The sequence below is a fragment of the Panicum virgatum genome, chromosome 1K (assembly GCF_016808335.1).
Source record: "Panicum virgatum strain AP13 chromosome 1K, P.virgatum_v5, whole genome shotgun sequence".
Lineage (NCBI taxonomy): Eukaryota > Viridiplantae > Streptophyta > Magnoliopsida > Poales > Poaceae > Panicum > Panicum virgatum.
The window spans coordinates 55,499,040-55,509,886 of NC_053136.1; the positions used below are offsets into that span (position 1 = coordinate 55,499,040).

Genomic DNA, 10,847 nt, shown 5'->3' on the forward strand with positions numbered 1-10,847 from the left:
ATTTTCGTTTTTTAATCACGAAGGCGCATCGTTTATTCCTTTGATCTAACAACACTGTGCTGGCATGAGGACCCGAAGATGAGACTCGAAGTAATAAGGGGGTAAATGAATAAAATAGCAAAACCCTAAAGACCCCCACCATATAAACGAGCCAACCCACCCCCTGCGCCGCCGCCACTCAGCGCCGCCTGCGTTTCCCCCTCTCCGCTTCCAAGATGTCGAAGCGAGGTAAATTTCCTGCTCCTTTTCCGAATGGATCGTATGCTCGATGCTTTGCTGTTTGTGTCGTTGTAGTTTCATTGCTGGTTAGATGCTTCGATTTGATGGATTGCTATTCTGATGCATGAATCGGTTGTAAGGGAGTATATGTGTCTGATGGCGGCAGATCGGTTTTGGATTAGTTTTTCTTTCTCAAATTCTTGATATTGATGAAATGATCATGATTCAAATACTTGGATCTGATGTTTGACGTTAGGCTTTATATCTTAGATGTCACTCTTTGGTTTAGGATTGTTAAATCTCTGTACTAGCGTGCAGCACTGAGCTTCTAGCAGATCACTTTCTTTCTTGTCGTTAGCTCCACTATGAGACTGGATGATGCTTTCTATGTTTTGATGATGCTGTTTAGATGGCTGTGATGGAAGCCTTATCTAACCTAACATGCATAGTTGTTAAATGTTTAGCTGCTGGCAATCCTTCTATGAGAAATAAGAGCTGTGGAAATGTTCAATCTGCCCTAGCTGTAAGTATATAAGAGATTTGTTTCGGGTCCAAAGTATTCTGTACTTGATCTCAAGTGAAGCATCTGAGTTGTGACATGTCACATTTATCAGTGTTGGTGTTTGTACATTTCATCATTTGCTCAGGTTGCTCCTATCAGTTGCAAATCAGATGGGAGCTTCATCTAAACAAACTATGTAGTGTAATTAATTCAACATAACTGTCCATTAGATGTCACTTTGTTTAATCTAATACTTGGAACTTAGTTTACAACCAATGTACCAGAGTTTTGTTATCTAAATGTGTGCTTGCTGATGTTTTTTGAACTGCAGGCCGCGGAGGTTCTGCTGGTAACAAGTTCCGGATGTCACTGGGTCTACCAGTGGCAGCCACTGTGAACTGTGCTGATAACACTGGAGCCAAGAACCTGTATATCATTTCAGTGAAGGGAATCAAAGGGCGCCTTAACAGGCTTCCTTCTGCCTGTGTTGGTGACATGGTTATGGCAACTGTGAAGAAGGGAAAGCCTGACCTCAGGAAGAAGGTGATGCCAGCTGTCATTGTGAGGCAGCGCAAGCCATGGCGCCGAAAGGATGGTGTCTACATGTACTTTGAAGGTACATCTCTTATCATGACTGGGTGGATTGACTTGGCAAGGGTTTAATTGTTTGAGCTAAAGTGACTATAGTTCTCTTGAATTTGTGACTTCTTTTCATTTAGTTTTTCTTTAGAATCTGCAGTCTATGGAGCTAACGTTGTACTTTAGATCGCCATTCATATTGATCAGCACACTATATTTGTTCTCTGCAATACATTATTCTGGGAAGTTATGATAGGAAACTAAACTTGATAATCTCTGGAAACAACTCAGTGCGCTATGTCAATATCTGGTAGTGTTGCTTCGTTGTTACATAAAGAGTGACCTTCCAGTTTGATCATTTGTTAGGAGGAAGCATAGATGTGACTTGGCCAGTATTAAACAGCATTGTGCATTCTTCTATCGCGCAGTGTTACCTGTCTCCTGGTACATGTTAAAGTATTATTGGCAAAATATCCAGCACTTTGCATTTGCTCAGATAGTATGGGCCTGCTTGGTTCCCGGCCAACACTCGCCGCACCACTGTAGCGTGGCGGGGGTGCTGGAGCGAATCGGCGCCACAGCCACTGTGATGGCAGTGGCAATTTCTGGAAGTGATGTTACATTAGGGCTGGATTGATACTAGCGACTCCTGCCCCACTATAATTTGGCCTGATTACAGTTTGCTTTGAGCTATAGTTTTTGTTTTCCTCCACATTATCTGAGAGAACTGGACTATTGGACCTCTGGTTCATCAACAGTTTATATTTGCCTGCTGCTGTTTGCACCATTTAGCTTTTATAAGATCATGCCGATAAGTCATGGTTCATGTTCTAATGTTCTGGTTATATGATATTTCAGACAATGCTGGAGTGATTGTGAACCCAAAGGGAGAGATGAAAGGTACACATTGAAACTCCCTGTATTTTTGTATGCTAACTAATCTGCAGTAGGATTAGGAGTTATTCCAGAATATTGCAATGTTTAAAGTTAATGCTAATTCATGCTTGCTCAGAACAATCAGAATGATATGTATTTCCATGGTGTAGGTTCTGCCATCACTGGACCTATCGGAAAGGAGTGTGCTGATCTGTGGCCCAGGATTGCTAGTGCGGCAAATGCGATCGTCTAATGGAAGCAGCTTGTTGAAGTTGAATCAATAGCATTTCCTTGTGTTCAAGAAGTGAGCGAGAGTTCTTAGCGAGACGAGCTTTTGTTTCCCTGGATGGTGTTTGTGTTGCCGGATCGTTTTCTCTGTTAGCTTTGAAGACAATTCTCTCGATATCGATAAGAACCTGTTACTTAGCCTGACATTCAATGTCTACATGTTTACATTGCACTGTGCAGCATTCAGTGAGTTCTTTTGCTCGTCGCTATCGCCGTCAGATGATTGTCTGCCCAACCCATGCGTTGTGGCGTCCGTGTATTAGTTAGATTTTTTTATCGTGGCGTCCGCGTATTAGTTAGATTTTTTTATCGTTCGGTGATAGTACTGCCTTTCAAAGCTTGTAAAATGTTTTGGATTAGAAACGCTTCATAATCTTGCAGCCTCTCTTTAGAATTTTTCCTTTTTTTTTAGCACAACCTCTCTTAAGCTCGTAAGCAAATATCACTCTACTGGGCCCAAGCTGATACCCATTCTCAAGCAATGGCGGACAAAACTGGGCCCGGCCCGTCCCAGCATCGTTTCTCAGCGGAGAGAGAGGACGAGGTGCAGAGCCCTCCTATAGTCCTATCTCTCCGGCGGCGAAGCATATCAGCAGCCATGTGGGCCACACCACCTCAGCCGCTTCCCCTCCAACTCCGGCGACCACCAGGTCTGCCGCCTCGTCTCTTCCTCACTCGCCATCGCAGCAGCCGCCTCAACCGCATCGCCGCCTCACAGGACCCCCTCACCGCCCTCTCCCGCCTGCTGTGGGGGCGCGCGCTGCCCCCGGCGCAGCTCGTCCTCGCCGTCCGCCACGGCTGGACCGCCGCGTGGCAGCTCCTCATGCGGCAGCTCGCGCCCTCGGACCCGGAGACGGGCGCCTTCACCCGCACGCCGTCCGGCTTCCCCACCGTCGTGGGGACGCCCAGCTCCCGGCTCCACCTCTACGTGGGCCTCCCCTGCCCCTGGGCCCACCGCGCCCTCGTCGTCCGCGCGCTCCTCGGCCTCGAGGCCCGCCTCCCGGTCTCCGTCGCCGTCCCCGGTGACGACGGCGCCTGGTCCTTCACGCCGGACAACCCCGACGGGCTCTACGGGAAGCGCAAGCTCCGGGAGGTGTACGCCGTGCGCAGCGGCGGGTTCGAGGGCAGGGCGTCGGTGCCGATGCTCTGGGACGCGGAGCGCCGCGAGGTGGTGTGCAACGAGAGCATCGAGATCAGCAAGTTCCTCTGCGGCCTCGCGAACGCCGACGGCGGCGGCCTCGACCTCTGGCCGCCGGAGCTGCGCCAGGACATCGACCGCTGGTACGGCGTCATCTACCCCAGCGTCAACAACGGCGTCTACAGGTAGGCACAGCAAATTTTCTGCAGCTCTGAATTCTATGATCCCAACTGGCTTTCAACGACGCAGGTGTGGATTTGCACAGAGCCAGGAGGCGTACGACGCCGCGGCGAGCGAGCTGTTCGGCGCGCTGGACAGGCTTGAGGCCCACCTCGGCGGCTGCCGCTACCTGTGCGGGGACAGGCTCACGCTGGCCGACGTGTGCCTCTTCACGACGCTGATCCGGTTCGACCTCGTGTACAACACGCTGTTCCGGTGCACCAGGCGGAAGCTGGGCGAGTACCCCGGCCTCCACGCCTACACGCGCGACATCTACCAGATGCCCAAGGTCGCCGAGACGTGCGACATGGAGGCTATCATGGCAGGATACTTCAAGACCCTCTTCCCCCTCAACCCCGGCGGGATCCAGCCCCTCCCGCCGGCGAGCTGCGACAGCGAGTCGCTCTTGAGGCCGCACGGTAGGGAGGCCTTGTCCTCTGCTGCTGGCACGCCGCTTCAAGCAGCTGGTGTTTCTTAATTCAGACAATGCTTGATGCTTCTGAAGGACAGCAGAGAAGAGTTTACACGTGGTGTACCGTTTACTGATGCTTCACAGGATCAAATCACAATCAGTAGTATAGCTGCATTTTGCATATCCTTCTTTCGACCAAGAAATCAAACATATTCTCATGACGCCATCGTTGTTTTCTAGTCATGTTTATGATCCAGGTCTTTTAGATAAAGATAGAAGGCATGCCAAGATAGAATTCCGTTCTGCTCAGTTCCCCAACTGTGAATTTGCCATATTGCTCACAAATCCCCCTGGTGTAAATGGCATACCTATGTGGAGTTGTGGACATCCAAATTTTGTAAAGCAACTCATGAGTTGTGTAAAAAGCTGATTTATCAATTAACGGCATATGGCATATGTTCTGCTGGATGTAACTCATTGCTCGTTACAAGGTGAGTTGATTGTGCTATTTCCCTAAAGATGCTTCATAACTGTGTGCAAACCGAGACATATTTGATTTATCAACCAGTACATGACAGCATATCCCTAATCCTAGTTCACAATGATTGGTATTTAGAACATCAGATGGCACTGGTTGATAAGAAAAAGTGAGCATCATATTGTTGAGAATGAGAATGCGAACAAAAGTGAGCATCCTTGCTTCTGAATCTTTTCCATTTAAGCCAAACTAACAAAGATACAAACTGCTCCTTTTATTTCATGGTGTGTGTCCGTAACCCTTTTATTTTCTATTTCAAATGAAATTTCCACAATTGCTCAACATGCCAGATCCAGAAGTTATCTGGAGATAGCCATCCACAGCCCATACATCTTGATTACGAAGAAGTCATTTAACTGTGTGATAGTAAAAACCTGCATCAAAACTACATGTTCTAAAGCTGATACATTGCATGGGTTTCCTACATTTATGACATATGTTACAAGATTAAAAAGAACTGTATGTTAAATTACCTCCAAACACCATTATCATCGCAAGGGTGTATCACCGCCTTTAGCTTCCGTAAACAGCTTGTGTTCTGTAATGTATTCAATTACTTCATCGCAAGTAAGATACTTTATCGACAGGCATCTTTTTATGCAGTCTCTGAAATTTAGCCATACATAGATATGTCTCAGGTTCGAAAAACTATTAGTCATATGAACAGCGTAAAATTATTCACAAACCTGTCTGTAAAACTGATACCTTACTCTGGATGAACTGATTTGATTTGGCACAATCTCATCGACCGAAATGATGTTATCCTGAAAAGGAGTTAAGAAATGAGCATACATGAGCAATATCAGTAAATAAGCTTATACTGCTCCCATTTTAAAATCCTCAGACTTTGCACCACGCATTCTTGCAGTATATCACTGCCAGCTATCAAATTGCCAACATCTTTCCCTTCCCTGCGTATACATATGACACCAAAGTCCCTGCATATAGTTCTGACCTGGAAACAAAAGTCGGTGTCATCAAAGTAAGTTGATATACAATGGAAACCAAAGTGAAACTAACAAGGGCATCATAAGTTTGTAAAAAAGTTGCAAAAGTTTTTTTTTGTTGTTGTTAGCAAAGTTAAAGATTTCTACCTGATCTGGGATCCAAACTCCTGGAGTGCTGAATGACTCAAGCAAGTCAGAACCACATAAAAGCATTACCTTCAGGCTGCCTGAAAGAAAATTCTTTCTCACTACATATAGAATGTAATACTATGGAAAAAATGAGGAGATGAGGTGCTATGTTGGAGCAAACAATCCTCGCTATATATATACCTTGATCAGCTAAACCATCCCTGCACAAAGAGTTCCGAATTCTCGAGAGGACAGTTAAAGTGCGCTGATAACCTTTCTGCATGGCCTATGAAGTACAAGGCATTACCATGTATGAGTTGTTGCCATATCAAAATTACAAATATCTACATTATACATGGCAAAACCCAAGGAAACTTATAAGTGAGAGCATTTAAGATCAAATTACCTCCCATGGATCAACCATCACGAAAGATGAGCTTTTGCACGCAAGTTCACAAAAACGAATCCGGTGAGCAGCCGGTAAGAGGTCCTAAACAACTTTAAATCTGAACTCAGTTAAAAGAGCAGCAACTATCAGTTTCATATGCTTTTTGCAAAGGCGCAATAAATACCTTCTTCTTATACGCATCATTCACTGGAGACATGTAACCACCCAGCACATAATACCCTCGCTGCTGAAGTTCATCCTTGGCCAGTTCTACAGGAAACAGGGAGAAGAAAAGCTTCACTGCTCGATCCCAAATTCCCAATCAGAAGCTGAATGGGTACCAAAGCAATCGATACTCGATAGGCAGCACCGCAGCAGAAATTCAAACTTTGAACCTTACCAAACATGCGCAGGTGCATGTACGTGGGAGGATTGAAGCTCCCGGTGGACACGAGTACGACGCCGCCTCGGGTTCCTCCGACCCTGCCGCATCAGATAAATCGGGAATCAGATGACAGCCGAGTCCACCCATCACGCGATCTAAACAAACAAATGCCAGATTTTTGTTACCTTCTCAGTTCAATAGATAACTTATCCCTCGGGAGAGGCACCTCCACTCCCACTTCCTCCATCGCCGGCGAGAGGGTCGCAGGCGGCGCTCGCCGTGCCCTGTACGGTGCTGCGGTGGGAGGGGAGAATCTCGCCGCTCTGCCGGTTCTGCTGCCCGCTGGGCTTCCATGGGCCAGGGCCTGTTAGCCACGAACAAAAGGCCCGTGAAGAAAGCATATTGGCATTAGGCCCATCTAAGGCCCACCTGCGGGCTAACCCTTCCGGCTGCTCTATAAAGCCCGCCCCGTCCGCTCGCTAGGGTTTCGGTAAGTTCTCCTCGGCGGCGGCGGCGGCGGCAAGCGAAGAAGGCGTCGGCGAAATGGTGAGAGATCGTATCACTAGCTCCCATGGTCGCACCCTCGAGCTCTCGCATGGATCAGATGCGCTAATCGATCGATTGTCGTTGCGTGCAGGGCAAGGGTACGGGGAGCTTCGGCAAGCGCCGGAACAAGACGCACACGCTGTGCGTGCGCTGCGGCCGCCGTAGCTTTCACCTGCAGAAGAGCACCTGCTCCTCATGCGGCTACCCCGCGGCCCGCATCCGCAAGTGTAAGATCCCTTCTCTGGTTCAGTTTTTATTGGTCCGCAGTGGCCCGTCGTTGCTTGTGCCCGGGATCGTTGCTCTTACCAGTGCGAGAGTGCTTCGTTTTGATTGATATACGTTAGGGATGTGTGTCAATTGATGAAATTGAATGCTAATTTCATTGTTAAATTGCTGGATGTGCCTTGATCTTTCAGTAGTTATTTGTTTGTATGGTTTGCTAGTATGCTGTAAAAGCAGCTATACGCCTATACCAATCTGAACCTTCATGTTTCTCACCTGTAAGCCCAAGCCGCCTTCGTGATTTGACTATAGTCTTCATGCTTGTGTTGGCACATTAAACTTGCTTAATTAGTTTTACTGAGCTCTAGGTCTGTGGACGAATGTTACCCATGTAATTCCTTTCAAGGAACTGTGTTATTCAGTTATGGCTCTAACTCGGCTACTACTGTTTCATCTCTACTAGTAGAAGTTGCTATGGCTTTTATGATTTATCCAAGTTGTGACATATTTTTTATGCTCGTGAAGTGTGCACATCTCAGTAGCTGCAACATTATTTGTTGCCCGTTGAAGACCTAGTAAATTCCGTTCTATTCACATATTTTGCTAGCTTTTTGCAATTTTCTCTGAGTTTTCATGTAATTCTCTGATTCTGTTATGTCTGCTTCTTCCAAAAAATCAGACAACTGGAGCATAAAGGCTATTAGGAGGAAGACTACTGGCACAGGGAGGATGAGGTACCTTCGCCATGTGCCCCGGAGGTTCAAGAGCAACTTCAGAGAGGGTAAATCCTTGCCCATCGCTTGTTTCTCTGTGTGATCCTTTGGTTATTATTGTACTAAACTACCTCTGGGCAACAACTTATTAGGAACTGAGGCCGTGTCAAGGAAGAAGGGAGCTGCTTCTAGCGCCAACTAAGCATGTTCACCACCTATGCTAGGCAGGACCGTGGGTCATGAAACTATGTTTTTGTTGCTTTATTTCTATGTTCCTAAATTGAGAGGCAAACGATGCTTGTCTGTGTTATTTCATATCCTGGATGTTAAACGTACTGTTTTGAATGTCGAATCAAGCCAGGTTGTTAGTTGTCACCCTATTTACAGAATTAACTCTATATCTGCCTGTGATGATGTGTTACGTTTACTGCTATGATTTCTGTGACTCAAGACGGTGAATACTGAATGGTGGTGCTTGATTCTGTTTGTTTGAGATGATGAGAATGCGAATATGAAATTGTCATTTACTCATTTTGTCTGTAAAGTTTGTCTAACGGACGTCTTGAATTGCTACATTGATGGTAAATTTTTGATACATGGGCATGGCTATCGTGTTCTTGTGCTCTGGTCTGTCATCATTCAGGATTTCAGACTGTGCGCGGTGCTGTCCGCCCTGTTTCTGTTACTCGTGGTGGTGAAACCAGTACAAGTACAACTTGAGAGAAATCAGATTGCTTTGCTAGCGAGGGTGCTTGCGTTGTTACATTGATGGTCATTTTGTCTGTAAAATAAAATTCATCCGACGGACATGTTGAATTGTTACATTGATGGTAAATTGTTGATACGTGGGCATGACCATCGTGTTCTTGTGCTCTGGTCTATCAACAATTCAGGATTTCAGACTCTGCGCTTACTTGTGGTGGTGAAACCAGTACACCTTGAGAGAAATCAGATTGCTTTGCTAGCGAAGTTGCAGGCGTTGTTGGTAACAGAGTTAGTTGAAAGGAAATCCCATCTGGAACGCGCCAAATTTGTCCGCAGCAGCGTTGGTGCCAGCTCTGCCGCACCCTAAACTTGTCTTCGTTTCTTTGACGTCCTATACAATTACCCCCCCCCCCCCCCCCCCCCCCCCCTCTTAACCGACTGTGTCTCAAGCTTCCAATTTTTTTTTCCTTGCCTGTCTCGTTCCAGCGAGCCGGCGCAATGTCGGCGAGCGGAGGACATGGCAACGACTCCCTGAGGTCGCCGTCGTCCTCCCCGCTGCACCTGCTGGAGGTTACCGTCATCTCGGCGCAGGACCTGCACCGGCGCCGCCTCAGCCGCCGTGTGCGCGCGTACGCCGTGGCGTGGGCGGACGCGGCGCACAAGCTGCGCACGGGCGTGGACCGCACCGGCGGCGCCGTGCCCACGTGGAACGACCGGTTCCTGTTCCGCGTCGACGACGCGTTCCTGCGCTCCGACACGGCCGCGGTCACCGTGGAGGTGCGCGGCGCCCGGAGGCTGGGCGGCGACGCCGTGCTCGGGCTCACGCGCATCGTGGTGAGCACGTTCGTGCGCCCCGGCGGCCGCGGGAGGCAGCGGCAGGTGGCGGCGCTGCTGCTCCGGCGGCCGCGCTCACTCCGGCCGCAGGGCATCGTCAACGTGGCCGTGGCGCTGCTGGACGCCACCCACGCCGCGCGCACCGTGCCGCTCTACGACGCCCCCAGCTCGCCCGACGCGTTCGCCGTCCGGGACCTCGTGATGACGAGGCCGGCGTCGCTGGGCAAGATCGCCGAGTGCAGCGAGGAGCCGGAAGAAGTCGACGAGGACCAAAGCAGCCAGGCGTTCTTGATCGACCAATACGGGCACATGGAACCCAAGGGCGCCGCCGTGGAGCAGAGGAAGCTGGAGCAGAAGCTCGAGAAGTGGAAGGCTGACCTGTCGCCAGGCCCCAAGGAAGGAAGACGCGGCGGCGCCCGGAGATGGGGTCGGGGCTTGTGCTTCCGCGGCAGCGGTGAGTGGGATAGGTAACATAGCACTGCATGGGAACAGCGCGACAGGATAATGCTACCGCAAAAAGTCTTTGATTTGTTCAGATTGTTTAGGTTTTATTATTACCACAGTTTTCGGACTTCAGAATCTGTCTAGTATTATATATGTAAAAAAAAACTTCAAAAAATAAAGAGGGCTCGCGTGCTTGTTCTTCTGTATGTTGCTCGGTGTGTCATTAATTATCAGAGCTGGCGATCATGATCAAAAGATGACAGGATGTGGTCTCATTTTGCTCGTTCTTTCTGCATTTTGAAGTCTTGCACAACACATGGCAATGCATAACGGGCGTTTCATGACCAGAATTCGTGGTCTAATTAAGACTCCGGCCAGGTTGTTCCGTCTTATCGCGACGAACTGCTCAGTCTTCCTCGAGATGTAATGAGGAACAAAGGCCGCCGCCGCCTGGGCACAGGAACAGCTGAACACGACGTCCTCAGCGAGGCCGCTGCCTTCCCGGCCGCGCGGCGCCGGGGAGCTCTCTGAATGGAGCTCGGGTTAGCGCATCACGCCGGGGAATGGCGGTCAGGGGCACGAGGACCGTGGAAATATCTGGCACTCGCTGCCGGCAACTGGTCAGGGAGAGAAGGCGGCGGCGGATCGCCGAGGAAAGGGGAAAAACGAAGGATCTGCCGGACCGCGTGATCATGGCGACGAACCGCGCCGGGGGGCAGGAGCAGGAGCCACGCCGGGCCGCGACATCGAGCTCCGCATCAAT

The 10,847-nt window shown here is 49.0% G+C and overlaps 5 protein-coding genes and 1 non-coding gene across 8 annotated transcripts; 5 read left to right on the forward strand and 1 right to left on the reverse strand.

Moving 5' to 3' along the window:
- The first annotated feature begins 81 nt into the window (after positions 1–81).
- Positions 82–2,650, forward strand: LOC120646185 (60S ribosomal protein L23). Its single transcript, XM_039922879.1, has 4 exons — positions 82–228; positions 1,053–1,337; positions 2,159–2,200; positions 2,347–2,650. Exons 1-4 carry the CDS (start codon positions 216–218, stop codon positions 2,427–2,429), a joined length of 423 nt encoding a protein of 140 aa, XP_039778813.1. The 5' UTR covers positions 82–215; the 3' UTR covers positions 2,430–2,650.
- LOC120658372 lies at positions 1,616–1,752 on the forward strand. The gene has a single exon (XR_005668605.1). It is a non-coding gene; the product is annotated as a small nucleolar RNA snoR137 (small nucleolar RNA).
- Positions 2,651–2,922: 272 nt separating the features above from the next.
- On the forward strand, positions 2,923–4,706 carry LOC120646142 (glutathionyl-hydroquinone reductase YqjG-like). The gene is made up of 2 exons (XM_039922847.1): positions 2,923–3,787; positions 3,852–4,706. Exons 1-2 carry the CDS (start codon positions 2,946–2,948, stop codon positions 4,297–4,299), a joined length of 1,290 nt encoding a protein of 429 aa, XP_039778781.1. The 5' UTR covers positions 2,923–2,945; the 3' UTR covers positions 4,300–4,706.
- A 78-nt stretch (positions 4,707–4,784) lies between these two features.
- LOC120646154 (nicotinamide/nicotinic acid mononucleotide adenylyltransferase-like) lies at positions 4,785–6,977 on the reverse strand. 3 transcript variants are annotated; one of them, XR_005664299.1, is made up of 10 exons: positions 6,806–6,977; positions 6,636–6,718; positions 6,420–6,505; positions 6,254–6,337; positions 6,049–6,133; positions 5,866–5,945; positions 5,625–5,726; positions 5,458–5,535; positions 5,245–5,377; positions 4,785–5,145 (listed from the first exon to the last, which is right to left on the reverse strand). XR_005664299.1 is itself a non-coding variant. In XM_039922855.1 (10 exons), the coding sequence occupies exons 1-9, from the start codon at positions 6,865–6,867 to the stop codon at positions 5,260–5,262; spliced, it is 759 nt and encodes a 252-aa protein (XP_039778789.1). In that variant the 5' UTR covers positions 6,868–6,975; the 3' UTR covers positions 4,785–5,145; positions 5,245–5,259. The 3 variants fall into 3 exon arrangements, 1 of the variants encoding a protein (XP_039778789.1); XM_039922855.1 differs by having other exon boundaries at positions 5,477–5,535; positions 6,806–6,975; XR_005664300.1 differs by lacking the exon at positions 4,785–5,145 and having other exon boundaries at positions 5,312–5,377; positions 5,477–5,726; positions 6,254–6,345; positions 6,806–6,915.
- Positions 6,978–7,062: 85 nt separating this feature from the next.
- On the forward strand, positions 7,063–8,490 carry LOC120646196 (60S ribosomal protein L37-3-like). The gene is made up of 4 exons (XM_039922886.1): positions 7,063–7,166; positions 7,258–7,393; positions 8,068–8,169; positions 8,254–8,490. The coding sequence occupies exons 1-4, from the start codon at positions 7,164–7,166 to the stop codon at positions 8,301–8,303; spliced, it is 291 nt and encodes a 96-aa protein (XP_039778820.1). The 5' UTR covers positions 7,063–7,163; the 3' UTR covers positions 8,304–8,490.
- Positions 8,491–9,247: 757 nt separating this feature from the next.
- On the forward strand, positions 9,248–10,290 carry LOC120658019. The gene has a single exon (XM_039936223.1). It carries the CDS (start codon positions 9,305–9,307, stop codon positions 10,109–10,111), a length of 807 nt encoding a protein of 268 aa, XP_039792157.1. The 5' UTR covers positions 9,248–9,304; the 3' UTR covers positions 10,112–10,290.
- Positions 10,291–10,847: the final 557 nt, after the last annotated feature.